Source organism: Dasypus novemcinctus, chromosome 22 (genome assembly GCF_030445035.2).
Source record: "Dasypus novemcinctus isolate mDasNov1 chromosome 22, mDasNov1.1.hap2, whole genome shotgun sequence".
NCBI lineage: Eukaryota > Metazoa > Chordata > Mammalia > Cingulata > Dasypodidae > Dasypus > Dasypus novemcinctus.
The window spans coordinates 63456164-63474138 of NC_080694.1; the positions used below are offsets into that span (position 1 = coordinate 63456164).

A 17975-nucleotide genomic window follows, 5' to 3' on the forward strand; every position below is an offset into this window, starting at 1 on the left:
CAAAAAGTTTTGCAACATTGTGTTGACAAGTACAGGGAAACAAGAACACTGCCAGGAGGATCTACAAATGGTGATTTGACACTAAAAAAAGTATAACGCCCCTACTTTAGCTCTAATAATTCCATTTCTAGGAATATATACAATGGGTACTTCCTTACAAATGAGAAATAAACAGTAGTTTATTGCAGTGTTTAAAAAAGCAAAAAATTGGAAACAACTTATATGACCATCAGTGGGTAGTTAATAAATTATGGTACCTGTTTTAATTTCCTGGGCAAAGAATATCAAGAAAGTACCATGAAAGGGTTTGGCCTAAACAATGGGAATTTATTTGCTAATGATTCTGAGGCTAAAAGAAAGTCCAAATCAAGGCATCAAGGCGATGCTTTGACCTGGAAGACTGTGGCAAGGCACAGGACAGCGTCTCCTGGTCTCTCCCTCCTCTTCCAGGTTCAGCTTCTTGCCTCCCATGGCTTCCTCTCATTCCCCTTATAAAGGACTCCAGTAATAGCGTTAAGAGCCATTCTGATTGCCTGGGCACTACCTTAACTGAAGCAACCTCATCAAAGGGTCCTACTTAAAAGGAGTCCACACCCACAGGAATGGAAATGACTTTAGAACATGTTTTTCTGGGGTAGTACAGTTTCAAACCATCGCAGTACATCTACATAATGAAATACTATGCAGGTGTTTATAGAGCCGGCAAGATAGAGGAAATCCTTTATATACAATTCCCAAGACCTGCTGATAGGAGGAAAAAAATTGAGGAGCAGAACAAAGTGTATAGTAGGCTACCATTTGTGTTGGGGATAAAAAGCAAAGGGAATTATGGAAGGATACAAAAAACAATGGTTGCCAAAACTAGATGCTGGGGGACACTCTCTTTTTAAATTTCTAACCATGTGCACGCATTGCTTATTCAAGCAATTCAATAATTAAGCAAAACAAAACAAAAACAAAAAACAAACAAAAAAAAAAAGGTTTTGAGAAGGCGAAAAAAGATTGAGCAGCAGCAAAGAGCAACTTGGCGCCCAAGGGCCAAATTAGTCCAGGCGCCGGGGTGGAGTGGGCGGGCCTGGCCGCCGCCACCGAGGCGAGGCGTCGCGTCCTAGAGCGGCCGGATGTGCCGGCTGCCCACCACCACCGAGGCGAGGCGTCCTAGAGCGGTCCGAAGCGCCTGCTGCCCGCCGCGGGCGCCCACTGCTCGCCCGATTGGTTGCCAGGAGGCTGGCTGGGTTCAGGCCGCCTGTGGACCCGGCTGACGCACCTGTTCCTCTTTGCGCGAGTAAGGTGAGTTCTTTGCAGCCCCGCGGTGAAGAGGAGAGGCCAGGGCACGACACCCCCATGCACACCTGCCCCGTGGCGGCCTGAATGCCACTCCTGGCCCTCCCTCACCCGCTTGTCTGACAGATCTACAGGGGAGGACCCGTGAGAGGGGCGCTGGTGGCGAATTCGTCTTTGGGGGGCCTGGGTTGGCGTCCATAACCCAACCATAGCCCCCCAATCCTGGGGACACAAGCAGACCGCATTCATCTCAGGCTGTAGAATAGAAGTACGTTTTTGTTTGTGTTTTTTTTAGCAAAGCCGTTCATTCTTAGTGTTTGCCTAGCGTTTGCTAGTGCCAGCTGCCAGGCCAAGCAGCTCTGCATTCGTTCTCATTTAATCAGCACATCAACCCTAGAAAGAATATTTGAGAATCGACAGCTCTAATCTAGATAAGCAACTTCCTCTAAATCACACAGAAAGGCACAGATGAAAATCCATGCCACTGCTTCACTGTTCTTTTTACAGCCTATGAGATTGTTTCTCTGACTCAGCCCTGGTGGTTCAGCTTTGTGTGTTTATCATTTTGTCATTTCTCTACAGTAACAACTTTTTATGCCCTAGGAGAGTCTCTGAGGCAGAATCCTAAGAGATTCTCCTTGAATCAGTCCCAGATAGAGAATCTTCTGAGCAACAAAGCCCAGAATGGCCACAACCCTGGAACCTGAGGAACAGCAGGGACTTCTGCTGGTAAAGGTAGAGGACCATTTCTTGGGACAAAAGTACAGTCCTTCCAAGAGGGAACACTTCAGGCAGTGCTTCAGGAAGCTCTGCTATCAGGATGCACCTGGACCCCGGGAAGCTCTTAGCCAGCTCTGGGAGCTTTGCTGCCAGTGGCTGAGGCCAGAGTGTTACACCAAGGAGCAGATTTTAGACCTGCTGGTGCTGGAACAGTTCCTGAGCATCCTTCCTAAGGACCTGCAAGCATGGGTGCAGGCACATCATCCAGAGACTGGAGAGGAGGCAGTGACTGTGCTGGAGGATCTGGAGAGAGAGCTTGATGAACCCCGAAAGCAGGTGGGAAGGGGGTGATCTTTTGACTGAGAGATTAGGGAATATGGAGTCAACCAAAGCAAAAGGTATATGACATATGACAGAACACATGGATGTATTTAATATGTATAGTCTAGAGGTCAAGGCTTAGGGATGTGACTGCCACTTAAGTGTAGTTGGGTAAAGAGACATTAGATTGAATCTGTGTCAGTTTAGAAGGATATGATCAACGGAGTTACAAGAAGGCAGATATCATAGGAAAACAAAGAATTGTCTAACATAGCTACCCATACATAAAATGGGCTACCTTATAAGGTAATGTAGTTCTTGTCCATAGCAATATTAAAGTTCAGGTACAAGAAAAGGATATTATAGAACAGTATTGGCCAAGAAAAATGTGTCACCATATATTTAATTTTTCTAGGAGCCACATTAAAACAGGTAAACTAATTTTAATATATTTTATTTAACCCAAAATATGTAATCAGGTAATCTTAATTTTTGCACTAAGCCTTCGAAATTTAGTGTGTATTTTACATTCATGGCCTATCTCAATTTGGACTAGCCATATAGCAGTGGCTACTGGCTACCATACTTGTCAACAATTACCGAAAAAGTACTGTCCCTTGGTGGAAGTTGGCTGGATGATTTTTAAGGTACTGTCCATGTCCCAAAACCATGATCTGGGACTTCCATGAGTTGATGGGAAGAGTCACTGAATTTCAGTCTCTGGTGTCTTGAGCTATACAGTTTAGCTTCTCTCAGTTATTATTACCATTTGCAATGAGAATTTGTCCCCTTTCCTAGGTCCCTGGCAGATTTTTTTATTTTTTTTCTCCAGTTCTTTCAATTCCCACAAAATCTACAAGTCCAATCATACCTCATTGTTCCCAGGTCCCAGCCAATTCAAAGATACAGGATATTCTGTTGGACAAGTTGGCCCCCTTGGATAAGCCATATGAGTCACTGACTATCCAGCTCCATCCCAAGAAGACCCAGCTGGAATGGGAATCTGGGGGATCCCAAAGGAATGGTAAGGAGCAAACTTTTTATGGGTGTGAGGTGGCTCCTTAGTTAGAGAAGAACTTTCTTTACTTCCATCTTCTCCTTTTTAGGTACTGCTTGTTTGTCCTTCATGTTATTGTGGAAGATTTATTCCCTTTCCTTCAGCCCAATCTTTGAAAGAATTAAAATTTTGCTTTTCACTCAACTCAAAAGCTGCTTTCTAGCCCAAAGGGTACAGGTAGTGGGGTAAGTGTGGGGTTTTTTAATTACCTATTCAATTTAATAATACTTTATATTTCTATCTGGTGTTGTATGGTGATTCTAATTCCACATTCCCTTAAATTTCCATTTTGAAATTGCAGAAGTTAGGACACTCTCACACTGAAAGAAATGAGAGCAAGGATCAGTCAGTTCAATGAACTGTTTTGTGTTTGTGTACCAAACTGACTAGGTTTTAGTTGTGGTTTGGTCCCCATCCCACTAATCACAAGCTCATTAATCACAATTACAAACATGCATGTCTAGTATATCTCCAGTCTACAGTAAAGTGCAGACAAATTTTAAATCCCAGTATGCCCAAATTCTACCCTTCTCAGTGTTCCCTCCCCTCTAGAGGCTCTTGTGTCCATAATGCCTCCCCCGGACAATATACTATACTCAGGTTTATTCTGAATTCCATTCTCACTATTTAAATTTTACTAATATGGTTCTCTCATTCTCCGGAATCCCTGCCAGATGATTTGTCTAATCTGAAAAACTATTTTGAGCTAAGATGTTTCTGGTTGATATTTGGAAAGGATAACATTGAATTATACATTATTTAAAGGAGTTTTTTTGTGCTTTAACTTGAGGGGTAGAGTGTTGGTTATTGGTTGGTTTTGGAGCTGAGATAGAGAATTGTTCTGTTTACTTTTCTTTCATTCAACATTTATTGAGCAGCGGCTACATGCCAGGCACCATGCTGAATGTAGGGAATACAAAGACAAGAAACCTAAATTCCTTTCTTTCAGAAGCAGGGTAGAAGGAAGTGATTGCAGTACCTTGAGCTCATTACTATACTAGAGGTCTGCTGTGAACTACAAAGGAAAGGATGGCTATCCCTGAGGCAGGCCTTAATGTATCAGAGTAGGTTGGCTTGGGCTGAAATGATCACATGGGTGGAAACTGGGAAGGGGAGAAATTCCAGGCTGAGACAACAGTGAGCAAACTGTGAGCGCATACTACATTCTAATAATAGCTACTGCTCTGACTTTAATTTTTGATATAGAGGATTTCCTGAGTGGGAAAAGCATAGACTAGTAGACTCCGGGATGTCATGCTGAGGAAATGGAACCTCATCCTGTTCGATGTAGGTTATTTTAAGTAGAGGAATGGGTGACACAGATTTGTCTTTACAGAATCACTGTTCATGATTCCATTTTTAAATAGCTCCCATGTACTAGAAAAAAATATTAGAAGGGTATCTCCAAATGTGAACAGTGGTTATCTCCAGATATCAAAATCACAGATGACTTATATTTTCTTCTTTCTCTATTTTCCAAAGTCTAGAAAGAGAATGAGTACACAAATATAAGGGGAAGAAAAGGTAGTAATATGAGGGGGATCACTCTGATATACAGAAAGTGTATATCACTCTCTTATACCATATAAGAGAGGGAGGAATAAGGCTGGAGAGGGAGAAAGGGGAGAATTCAAGATATTTAGGAAGTAGAATCAACAAATCTGATGAATATGGTAGAGGGAGGTGGGGTAGCTTTAATACAATCCAAGATTTGTGGCTAGGACAACTGGGTGAATAATGGTGCCAGTAATTGATATAGGAAAATCAGAAGGGAGGAGGATGTCAATGTGTTGCAGAAGAGTTAGAGAGAATTCGTTTTCATACATGTGAATTTTCAGTGCTTGTGAAATATCCAAGAAAATAAAACCCAGGCAGTGCAGTTTGAAATATATAGATTTAAGAGAAAGGTATGGGAGTAGATGAGATGTGGGAGTCATCCCTAGGTAGATAACAGAAGACATGAGTGTAGAGGATGACCAGAAAGAACTTGGAAAAAGTAAAAAGAGAAGACTGCCTCATGCAAAATTCTGAGGGATGCCAATATTTAATGTTTGGGTGGGGAAAGATTTTGTAAAGGAGACAAAGCAGGGGATGTCAAGGAGATAAAAGAGAAGATGAGTGATGTCTTTGAAACCAAAGGAGGATTGAAACCAAAGGAGGATAGTTTTAGCCAGTGCTAATGACAGGACACAGATATGGACTGAGTTTGAACTGAATTTAAATAAACCCATTGAATTTGGCATTTAGGCAGTTAATGGTAGTCTTAACAAGAGTAGATTGCAGGGGGCAGAAGCTAAAAGGTGCTGAGTATTTAAAAAGATTTAGTAAGCTTAATTAGGTGGAGTCTTCACCTATTTTCTGTGAGGAGGTATGTAATAGGTCACAATAATAATTAGCATGTCAACATGCTAAATTAATTCCACTATGTAAAACAGAGAATCACTGATTATCCCTAATGGCTTGTCTATGCAACCCTTTAAATTTTGTATGGTATTCCTTTCTGTTTCTCTGTAAATACTCCTGGGGTACTTTCACTCTGCTTCCTGTTAGCGTAAGACCAGAAAAATGCACACTTCTTATACCTAAAATTGTAGAGACTTGTTCATGTGCTGCTGCCAAAATAACCTCTCAAGGGAAGAATACTATGCAGTTAAAATATGAATTGTCTTTTGTAATCTAAACTGTGAGATACTTCAGGAAATCCAGCTATTCTGTGAAGTCTGAGAAACCTTGGGGAAGTCCATTTTGTCTACATTGAAAAATATAAATAGGACTTTTTCCTGAGGTGCAACACCAGCACCTTCCACAGTTTTTATCTGTGCCCCCACCACTACCCTCTCCACTAAAAAACAAACATTTATTAAAGGTATTTAATATCTAGTTCAACCCCTTGTTTACAGCTGAAGAAATACCTACAGTAGTTATCATTTGTCCAAGCTTCCATAAGGATTTAGAGGTAGAGCTGAGATTAAAATTAGAATTTAGGACTCTGGCATGCTAGTTCAGAACAATTTTAAAAAACCATCAATCATGATAATGTCCCAAAAAGCCAATGTCTTTTAAAAATAAAATTGAATACAGAGACCAAGTGTTTTTATGCAGGATTTCTTGTTTTAAAAAATCACTGTATCTACACCAGCAGATAGTATTAGTATTAGCTGTTAGCTAAGGTAAAAGGAATCATCTCCATCTATAACACTGGTCATTATAAGAGTAGTCACTTAATAGAGAATTATCTTTATATAAAACAGAAGAACATAGAGAGCTGACTATCTTACAATTCTTTTTCATGTGTTTTACAGTATTTTAAAAGTAAATGGATCTTTTTGGATATGCTGTAAACCCACAACTCTCTTCATCGGTAGTGAGTGAGTGTCCTTAAGTCTGTTCCAGTTGCATTTCATTCAGCATTAAATCTTATCCTTTCTCTTCTGGACATTCAAGAAGCTGGTACACCTTAGTAATGAAATGGTCTCTCTGGACTTACCTCATCTCAGTGACCTGCAGGGCTGACCAATTTGGAATTGTAACTGATAAAGATTCTTGGTATTACATGTGCCAAAAAACACTGGAAGAATGGCCCTGACAGAAAATGCTAGCGCCCAAAGATTCTTAATTTTGTCAGTTCTGAAACAAGATGTGGACTAGCTGGCACTTAGAAGAGATACATAAGCAGGATCCCGGAACTCAATTCAGTTAGCCAAGGAGTACACTTTGTAGGTCCCTGAGATGAGAAAAGTTAACATTTGACAGTTTCCATGCAATATTCTTTATATTGTTCAGTTCCATTTCTAAGGGAAAAGCTGTTAAATTGCTGTACAAGGAAAACTGTGGATTAAAGAAAGTCTTTAAAAGTCCTGATGAGAGATTTTTCTCAGTTTTTTATTGAAGTTAGAGAGACTCATTCTGAGGATGTAAATCACCCTGGAGATGGTGACTTGACTATTGGTGCCAACTTTTGTGTCTTTTTTAAAAAATATGATCCATCTTCATCAATAGGCCACAGGAAAGGCAGCCTGCAGTGACTCCAGTGTGTAAAAGAAGCTGCTGAGCCAATATGTTAATGAGAATATTTTTCCTAAAAGTATGGGAATATCTATGATTACTCTATAAATATTACCCTACTAAGCTTAGTAATACTTCTGTCACACATATACTTTTGCAAATGCTTCATCATACATTCCCTCATCTGATTATCCAAACAGTAGATGAGGAGGGCAGAAAAGTGATAAGGAATCCAAAATGATTATCATCTGCCAAAATTTAAACAATTATCAGCAGAGCCAACATTGGAATCTGGACCTTTTGACTCTAATCTAGCTAGTCCTGTGATTTCTAGCCAGAGATAAAGTGATATGTAGATTCCAAAACAATGTTATCTTAGAGCAAATAATCAAACTTTGAGAAAGTCCATTGCCTGGTAAAAATGACTGTAGGGAGGCAGATTTGAGAAAAGATTTGGCAGGAAGGGGCCATGGTAATGACAATGAGAAATAGAACTCACTAGCAGAGGGCTAGGCCAGAGCCAGTGCTTTCTGTACCCAGCCCGGACAATGAAACCTGGTAGCTCTTGCTGTTTCTTCCATCATGGCCAAGTTGTTGAGTGTACCACTGAAAACTATCTGTAACCATTTTCATAAATGATTGTTTCACAGTTGGGATTCCTAAGTTGGTTGAAATGGTACTTTCAGCATAACCAAATAGGTGACAACTTTTACTGCCTTCAAATGATTAAAACTTTTTAAATAGAACTCAATAATTATTTATAGAGTACTTACACTGAACAAGTTTATTCATTTTTACTCCCACCTCTTTAAGGTCCCTACATGGCTTCTCCCTAACTTTTACCTGGTACAGGATTGCCAGGTAGCAACTTGAGCTACACTTTGGTCTTTTTCCTCCCTTCTAAATCTACTCCTAAATAACAAATTCTGCTGCTTTGTTGCTGGCCTCTTCTTAATTTCCTTCCTATATTGTGAAGGTATGGTATGGATGGTACAAAAAATGTGATTTGTATGTTTTATGTGACTTATTATTTTATATATAACATTTACATGTTCCTTCTTCTATAGGCTTTTTGCTACCTGAAACTAGAATAGGACCTGTTTGTGCACTGTTTGTTACAGGTGATAAAACCAAGACTAAGAATGAAGAGTTGAACCAGACCAAGGATATGTCCAAAGACATGGAATCCCTTGGGGAGATAAACAACAAATTCAACAAAGAGGTTCCTCAGCACATTGAATCCAGAGATGCTTTTGGAAATGAAGGCAGATTACAGTGGCAACAGAGAGAAAGAAGACGATATATATGTGACGAATGTGGAAAAAGTTTCAGTCACAGCTCAGATCTTAGTAAACACAGAAGAACTCACACTGGAGAGAAGCCCTATAAATGTGATGAGTGTGGAAAAGCCTTCATTCAGCGCTCACATCTTATTGGACATCATAGAGTACATACTGGAATGAAACCCTATAAATGTAAAGAATGTGGGAAAGATTTCAGTGGGCGCACAGGTCTTATTCAGCACCAGAGAATCCACACAGGTGAAAAACCCTATGAATGTGATGAGTGTGGGAGGCCCTTCCGCGTAAGTTCAGCCCTTATTCGACATCAAAGAATTCATATGGCAAACAAGCTCTATTAATATCATGAAAGTATGGAAATTTCTCTAGATAGTCAAACCTAAATAGTTAACAGAGAATCTACCATAGAGATCTCACGAGTTTCCTAAATGTAGGCAAAGCTTCAATCATTAATTTTTCTCTGGCACCAGAGAATCTACCTGAGTAAAATATCCTTGTATTTCTAAATTAGTTCAGTTTGGGGGAGAAATTAAGAATTATCGTTGTAGAAAGCCTTGTCCACTGACAATGCTGTTCACTTGAAGCCCAAGATGTTCGTGTTCCCTGGCTGAAACACAATGAATTCCACTTCTCTTTGTTTTAACTCCTTTTAACCTAACCACTCAGTGTATGACTTTACACAAGATATTAAAATGTTTTCTCTGCCTTCATTTCCCCTTCTGTAAAATATAGGTGAAATTAGAGGCACACCCAGGTATATTGTGAGGATAAATTAAAGTAGATGAAAACTGCTTTTGAAATTAAGAACTAAAACAATGTTAATTATTTTCTAACATTACTGGTATAATAGTCTAAATATTTATCCCTTTTTTATCTTAAAATAGGGAGTATGATCATTTTGTGGAAAATTTTTGTTTGGCCAGTGTTTTTTTTAAAAAGGCAGCAGACTGAAGAAAACATTAAAGTAGTAGAAAAACCAGTGATTGACTAGCAGGCGCTGCTGGAAAGGGGAATAATAGAGTATTAGGGATCTGTAACTTTGGATGACACTTCTCTTCTGGGTCTTCGATCACTGTAAAGTGAGGGAGATGAAGAGAGGTTAATCTAGAACTGCACTGTCAATATGATAGCCATAGGCATATGTGGCTATTTAAATTTAAACTTAAATAATTAAAATTAAATAAAAAAGAAAACTTGGTTCCTCAGTCGTACTAGCAACAATGCAGTTTCTCGGTTGCCACATGTGGCTAGTGGCTACTTGTATTGGACAACAGATGTTGATCATTTCTATCCTGGCAGAAAGTTTTAATGGCCATTGCTGTTCTAAATTGATTACTGGTAAGGTACCTTCCAGCCTTGATATTGTGTGATTCTGAGTTCAGAAAGGCAGCTAAATACCCAAAGAAGCTGCAATGGCAAGAAGGATAAAATTACAAACAATTTAGTAATGATAACTTCATGGCATTTTTTTCAGCCTGAATAAAAGGGCATATACTATAATTGGAGGAAAATGATTATTAAAGTTTATATAATAATCTAAATTGAAAGCTAAAATTACCACCTATCCTCTATGAAAAGTATGTGATTAGATCCTGTCAGAGAAGTTACACTAACGAAAAACTGGAACTCTCAGGATACCAATACTTCAAGAGATAGTAATTTTTTTTTCTTTTTGGCTTCTGAATACATTAGCATTTCGTGTACTTGGCAATAGTTTTACATCCCTAATTTGAGAATTTATAGCTTGGCAGGAATTGTGGCCACAAGCCCAACAATTTCAAATTCACAAAACCATCAAGCTGTCCCAAATCTGTGGTTCCCTGATCTAATCTCTTCATATGGCTTACTGAAGATACTAATTATGTATACTTGCTTTTGCATTGTGTTTGAGATTAGGAAAACCATCAAAATCATTTTTATATCTAGTACTATAGCAAAGTGAATCTTAAATCATTCTTCAAACACCATCAAGATAAACTGAGCTTGTATTATCTTTTTGCAATTCTCCTTTTAATTTAAAAAAATGTAAATTTACTCTGAATGTTTTACAGCAACTGATAAAAATTTTTTAAAACATCATTTCACACTACACTTGTTTTATAACATTATAATTATCTGAACAATATTCCAAAGCATTTGAAACAGTTAAAACAAAGATTCTTTTTGAATGTTCATGATGAGAAAAGTATTAAATCTTTAGAATTGGCAACATTTCTATTTAAAAATAAAGTTAGGTGCTTTCAAAATGGCTTCTTCTCCTTTATCTTTAGACTTGCAAAGAAACACTACGTTGCCAAAATTCTCTTCAAAAGAGTTGGACATTCTCAGTGGCTAAGTGGAGAATGATTTGGAGCACTGAGATAGGCTGCTATGCTTTTTAGGTTTGGTGTCAGATTGCTACTAGTTCCACCCCAGGTTTAGAGAGTAGGCTAGAGGGGAAATGGTAAAAGTCAGGGAGGGACAAACTTATGGGGCCAAAGACAGCCTAGAGTAATATGTATGCAAGAAAAAAAGGCCAGTGGACCTGGGGCAACTACAGGCATAAACCAAAGGAATCAGGAGGTCAAAAAGATCTAATCTAAGCAAAGCTGGCAATATCCTTGTAAATCTGTAGAACAAGGAAGAAATTGGGGAGGCTGCAGCCAATTGGAAAGAAGAGCACTGAGTTCAATCATAGTTATCAGATGAGAAAATGTTAACACACTGAACACTGTTAGCAAAACCACTGGGTTCTAGCAGAGAGCACTCCACTCCTGGATCAACAGGATAGCACCTGTTCTCTCAGAGAACCCTGAACATGGAAGACAGCGTCTAAGAGAGTTGTGTCAGAAACTTATGCATTGTTCCTCCATTCTTTTTGGAGGGATTATTTTATTTATTAATATTTCTTTTTAAGGAGGGTGGGAACTTGTAGTTTTATGCAGACAGACTGATTTTAAGAGGCTACTATAGGAGCAGGGGTTTGTGGTGAACTGGTGATTCTGAGAAAGAGCCAACAGCCACAAAGGGAGGGAATAGATTAGTGGGAGGGAAGGGGCTATGGGAAGTAGGTGTGGGCAGTAATGAAGAAGGAGAAAATGAAATAGAGGAGAAAGAAATGGAAGGAAAAGTGAATACACAAAAAGAGGAGCAAGGGTATAGAGAAAGGAAGATAGATAAAATAAGGGGTGCGGTTAGAGGAAAGAGAGGAGACAATCCTAATACGACTTCGGCATCACTCATATTTAAGATAGTTGGTCATATGATACAAGTTACAAAAGTCAATAGGATCAGTTTCTGATCCCAAGGTATTCTGTCTCATGTACACAGCGCACATCACTTATCTTCATTGAATAGAGTCCACATTTATCATTTTAAGCATGAAATTATTTCATTAAAGTCTAATTACAAAGTATGTTGATTGAAAAAACAACTGGAAACTTAGATATGCTTCAAAGTAAACTATTCTCCCCTTAGTAATATCACAAGGGAGTTATACTGAGGTTGTAAAAGCTAACTCAATTTTTCTTACTCAAATCCTGTATATCAAAGTTTCTCAGCTTTGGTTCTACTGACATTTTGGGCCAGATAATTCTTTGTTGTGGAGAACTGTCCTTTGCATTGTATGACCTATGGGAGCATTCCTGGCCTCTTCCCAGATAACAACAGAACCTACAAGTAAAAATGTCTCTAGACACTACCAAATGGTTGAGAACTACTGCTCTACAGGAAAACGATCTGATTTCCACAACTGTTCCACATCATATACTATAAGATGACTTTATTTAGAAATGCTACAACTGACCAGCTGGACCCTTTGCCTACCCCACAATCTGATTCCCAGAGTATCTAAAAGTCTGTGCAGTGATCATTCTAAGGAAATAGTCCACTTTAGGAAGCCAAACCTGACTTACTTGTGAGGATCAGAGGAATGTGTCCTCAAATGTGACTTGCATAAAGAGCTGACATTGCATTTTTGCAGACTTCCCTCCCCCAAAGCCACACTGTTGCTACTCCATTGCCCCTTGACGCAACAACTGCTGATACTTTACCTTTAATTTAGATGTGCACAAGTACTGAGTACCTGAAATGTGGCAAGTGCAAATGAACTAATTTTTTATTTAATTTTAATTAACTTACATTTAAAAATTGATATTTGATTCAACTATTGGAAAACCTTTAAGTATGTTTGGAACAACTTGAGTATATGAATCTACTTTTTCAACTTTACATTTTATGAAATTTCAGTATCAAATATTTTCAGTGAAAATTTAGTATCTAAATTGAAATGTGCTTTAAGTATAAAACAAGTTTTTGTAGACAATATTTTTAAAAAACAGTTCATGATATTTTATTGATTACATGTTAAAATAAAATATTGGATATAATAGTTTAAAATATTTTAATAATTTCATCTTTTTACTTTTTTAATGTGGCTGATAGAAAATTTATAATTACATATGTTGTTCACATTATATTTTTATTTGTTGGACAGCACTACTGTGAGGTTATATGCCTCTGTGAGGCTAAATTCTATGACACCAAAGACTTTTCACCTCCTACTTCTCATTTATTCATTCAGTATTTATTGAGTACATGCTCTATGTGCCAAGTCCCTATTCTCAGTACTGAGCTATAGCAAGGAAGAAGATAAATAAGACCTCTGCTCTTATGGGGCTGCATTATTTAAAATATAATGAACTGAAATGAAAGAGAGAGAATGGCTACTACAAGTGATCAAAAAAGGCTTTTCTGGAGTGCTTATGTGCAAGCTGAAATATAAATGTTTCTTTGAACATATGCAGAAGAACATTCCAGGCACAGGGAACCTAAGTCTCTAGGGTAGGCACAAATCTGATGTGTTACAGGAACTGAAAGGTCATTGTGTCTAAAGTACTGGAATTGGGAGCATGAACTGGCATGAAGTCACACAGATGAGCAGGGGCCAGGACGTATATTCTAAATGTGATGGGGCATCATTGGAAGGGAGTGACATGATTTGATTTTTGTTTTTAAAAAGATCATTCTAGCTTCTTAGGTAGGCAAGAGCAGAAGCAAGGAGATTGGTCAAGAAGCTATGGCAGAAATTCTGGTGAGAAAAAGGTGGTGACAGGGACCATGGGTTAGCAATGAACATGAAGAGAAATAAACAGATTCAAAGTACATTTTGGGGATAAAGCTAGAACAACCTGCTGAAAGATTGTTGTAGACACCTAATTTTTTTTTCCTTAGGGAATTTATTTTTATTTTCAAAAAGCCGCTTTCTATTCTCCACAGGAAGAGGATAGATTATCTTCAGGATGAGCATAAAGATCACCACTGCCAGAATACTCAGAATATATTCCTTGACTTTTCAGAGACTCATGGGGTCTGTTTCAGTTGGCTGGTTAGACTGCATGTGGGCCAAGAGGGCATTTAGCACTGCCTTCCAGCCCAGCTCTGCCTGGGTACTGGCATCTATCTCAGTTCCACCATTCTCCCTGGTTTCCTTGCCAAGTGTGATATTCACCCAAGGGCACTAGTATCTATGCTGAGAGGTAGGATCAAAGAAGCTTTGAGAAGATGTATCTGAGCTGCTAGAAAAGTAGAGGTGAGCTTGTGTGGCTCTCCACAGAAGGCTAGATGGCACTTTCAGGTCAAAGGTATCTCCTATCCCATGCTTCAGGTCACGGGGTAGGTTCTGGTGCTGGGCAGCCTCCAGCTCAGGATGGTCAGACACTGAAAGTGTCCCAGCTCCAAGTCTGGGAGATGATGAGACTGAGCTCTTTCTGGCCTGCTCTGAGATTGGGGAAAATGTGGCATCCTGGCTATGCGTCATCATCCTCCAGGGAGATTCAGGCACCAGAGGGAAGTGCTCTGGCTACCTGTCAGGGCCTAGGATGGGCCTGGCTGATCAAGCCAAAGGGTACATATCCAGGTTGGTCATGGATGACTGAATCTGCTGGAAGCCCCAGAACCCCACCTTCCTCATACACTGTTAAACACGGAATTAGGGATAGCTGCATAGGCTGCAAGGAAGAACTAAATGCTCAGCCTTACAGAGAGAGAACACAGGCAGTGACATGGACTTGGATGTCTGAGCGTAACTTGGGTGTAGTTTTTCTCTCATCAGTTTGGTGATCAAGTTCATCTTCAAACAGGTGTCAAAGTTCAAGACTAATCTTGTCCTCTGTTGAGTATATAGTTTTCAAGGCTTCTGGCCTCAGAGAAGGAAGCTGGAGGTCTAAGGGACAAAAACTTTGAAAACAATCTAGGAATTCACTAAGAAGAACAGCACACTCATCCAATGGCAACATTCCAAATCAATCTGGAGAGGGGCTTTCTGGCCAGAAACAGAACTTCTGGGCAGCACACAAGGTTTTCATCAGGTCAGCACATTGTTCCTTATATCTGTCAAAGTCAAAAGCTGCTTGTAATCTGGCCCAGAGAAAAGCTTGACAGCTGAAGCACTTAAGCCTATCACATTCAACTGTGACCCAACTATATTTTACACAGACAAGTGAAAATAGCTCAGAAGGCTTACCTGCCCATTTTAAAGAAGTACATGTTTCCACTTGCCTAAGAACGCTTTTTTGCTTGTAGATTCCAATGGAGGTTTTTCTGCTTGGGGTTATCCATTAACTGAATGGAATGTGGCAGATGTGTCCTTTGCGTCCACACCTCCCTTTGCTGGGGCAATCCCCTCAACTATGAGCTGCCATATTTCCTGGGGGGTCCCTTCAGGGGAGTGAACAACTGCACTCCAATTCTTTTCAACCCCTGCAGTGGACACAGGCCCCTCACTGGGCACAGCCATCATGGTCCTAAACACCTAAATTCTTACATGAAAATACTTTTATGTATTAGGTTAAGCATAAGAAGTTGCCATTTTTGTAAGTCAGTCAAATAATTTCATATGACACAACCTAATAAAAACAAAAGTAGGACAAAGAATCTATAGAGGAATGGAACAGGAGCAGAGGTGTTAAAAATCTGGGATTATGGGGTTAATTTATTAAAATGAAGAATATTATTATACTTTCCTCCTTAAAATTCTCCATGGAAGACACCCTTGTTAAAGAACTCCTTTGTCTAAAGGGAAGTTACCAACAACCCAGATGAGATTCAGAATATTCTCAAGTGAGAAAAGAGATGAGGCTCTGCTTTAAAAAAGATCTGTTTATCAATGCATTCATTTACTCAATTCTGAGCAGTTTCTTCTGTCTTATCCTCCAATTCACCAATTATGTCTTTAGCTGTGTCTAATCTGTTAAAAGCATCCACTAAGTTAATTTTGGTTACTGGGTTTTTTAGAAATTTTTCTTTCCAAATCTTCAAATATGCTTTACATTTTACATTTTAGTTTCCAGTTCCCTAATGAAATTTTCAAACCTATCTTTATTTCTTAGAAGATAGCAAGCATAGCTGTTTTGTGGTCAACCCCTAATTCCAATACACTAAAATTTTTGTGAGTCTGCTTCTTAGTTTGTATTTCTTGTGACTTGTCCCCTTGTTTACCTGGTTATCTCCAACAGTGTGCTGGATTTTGCATTTGAAAAAAAAATTTTCATAGAAATAATTTGAGGAATATCTTCCTTTAAACGTAATTTTCATTTGCTTCTACCAGGTTCCTAGGGTTGCTACTGGTTCAAGATTATGGCAATCCAGGTTGAAGGCTTTAAGCTCCCTGGGAATCTTAATGACTCAAAACCCAATCAATGCAAGTTCATGCTAGGGCTGGTTTGCTTAGCCTGATGTAGCCCTTTGGGGAGTCCCAACTAAAAGTGGGGAATAATTTCTAAGAGTCACCACCTTTGGCAGACCCTGGCCTTTGAATTTGGTCCCTAGCCCTATGAGGTCACTAAAATGGAAGTTTAGTTTCACACTTTTTTTCCCCCTGATTTTTTAAATGCCCTCAGTGCAAAAGTGGCTTTGAGTGCTGAGCTTAGCCCTCCAGATTCTTGTCTTATAATTCCTCACTGCCTGATTTGCCCTGAGAAGCTTTTATAAGATCTTTTTTTTTTCATTTCATCCAAGTATTTACAGTTGGTCTCAGTTGAAAAATTACACTATATTTACCTGCTAAAATTTCAAGCAGAAGCTTCAGTCAAGGGAGACCAGAAAAAGAAAGGGAAATCAACCCACCACTATGTCTGCAAATCTACAGTGGAGGTATAAAGAGACTTGCTATTTTTAGGCCCTATTATAGATTCTCTTCCCATTCCTAAGAGAGAATTCTGAGCTCATGAAAAAGTCCAGGATGAAGGCAGGATTACCTGTTACATATGCTGTTGGGAATAGCACCAGAGAAACGGGAATCTGTAGAACCCAATGTAGGTCCCACTAAGAAATGGTTTTTGTTTCTGTCCTCATATTTCAACTACTCAATCATTTTAATTCTGTCTTTCTGGGATGCCTGCTCCTCAAAAACAGATGCTTTTGCTCTTCCAGCATGAAGATATTACTAGGAACTCTCCTTCTCTTGTTCTCACCCTCTTTTTGCCCCCAAGCCACTACCTTCTTCCCAGACATAGTTTTCCTCACTTTCATTAGGAACTAAGATCAGGAGGCAGAAGAGGAAAAGAGTCGTTTATATTACAAACAAAATGGCTGAAGGCTACTTAAACTTTTAAGTGGCTCAAGAAGTTCTTTTACTAGAGAATCACAAACAGAAAATTACTGTTTATTATACTGCTACAGTAAAATATCTCTGTACAAACTTACACTTTCATCTAAAAAACACATTAAGTAACACATTTTCTAAACAGATAAAATCAGGTAATCCATGAAAGGCATTAGAACATAGAACAGACTGGCTGGGTATGAATCCTTGTCTTGCCAGTTATCATACATGGCCTTGGCTAAGTCACTTATTCTGTGCCTCAGGTTCCCCATCTGTAAAATGATGATATAATGGTATCTACTTGACAAAGTTGTAAGAATTAAGAGACTAAATGTTAAGCGTTCAGAACAGCATCTGGCACATTGTTAAGAGGTATTATTAGTGCTGTTAGGTCTTTTCCTTAGTACTAAGGTCAGCATTTTCTTCTCCTCAAAGCTGCTTAAGTCAGTTAATTAGTATTTGACCTGCATGAATTTACTGCGTTATTGCTCTTGTTAATGTTTTTAACCAATATCCGTAATGTAAACAATTACCATGATTCTGAACTGCTCCCTAAAGATATACCTAATTTCAGTCCCAAACTGTATGGTGCCGCCGCTCCACAGGCCATGACCACCAGCCCCTCACCCTCATCCCGACACTCACCGGCCATCCGTCCCGTCCCGGCCGTTTCCAGACCTAGACGCTTAGGACGCTAAGCTCTGCT

The 17975-nt window shown here is 39.2% G+C and overlaps 1 protein-coding gene and 1 pseudogene across 5 annotated transcripts; one reads left to right on the top strand and one right to left on the bottom strand.

Annotated features, from left to right (window-relative positions):
• Positions 1-1150: 1150 nt before the first annotated feature.
• ZSCAN16 (zinc finger and SCAN domain containing 16) lies at positions 1151-10934 on the top strand. 5 transcript variants are annotated; one of them, XM_071211016.1, is made up of 5 exons: positions 1180-1290; positions 1888-2340; positions 3211-3349; positions 3432-3567; positions 8509-8589. In XM_071211016.1, exons 2-5 carry the CDS (start codon positions 1969-1971, stop codon positions 8510-8512), a joined length of 651 nt encoding a protein of 216 aa, XP_071067117.1. In that variant the 5' UTR covers positions 1180-1290; positions 1888-1968; the 3' UTR covers positions 8513-8589. The 5 variants fall into 5 exon arrangements, with proteins under 5 accessions (XP_004474256.2, XP_004474255.2, XP_004474257.2 ...); XM_071211017.1 differs by having other exon boundaries at positions 1187-1290; positions 1932-2340; positions 8509-10934; XM_004474199.5 differs by lacking the exon at positions 3432-3567 and having other exon boundaries at positions 1151-1290; positions 8509-10934.
• Positions 10935-13887: 2953 nt separating this feature from the next.
• On the bottom strand, positions 13888-17903 carry LOC101430778 (zinc finger C3HC-type protein 1 pseudogene; annotated as a pseudogene).
• Between the last annotated feature and the right edge of the window lie 72 nt (positions 17904-17975).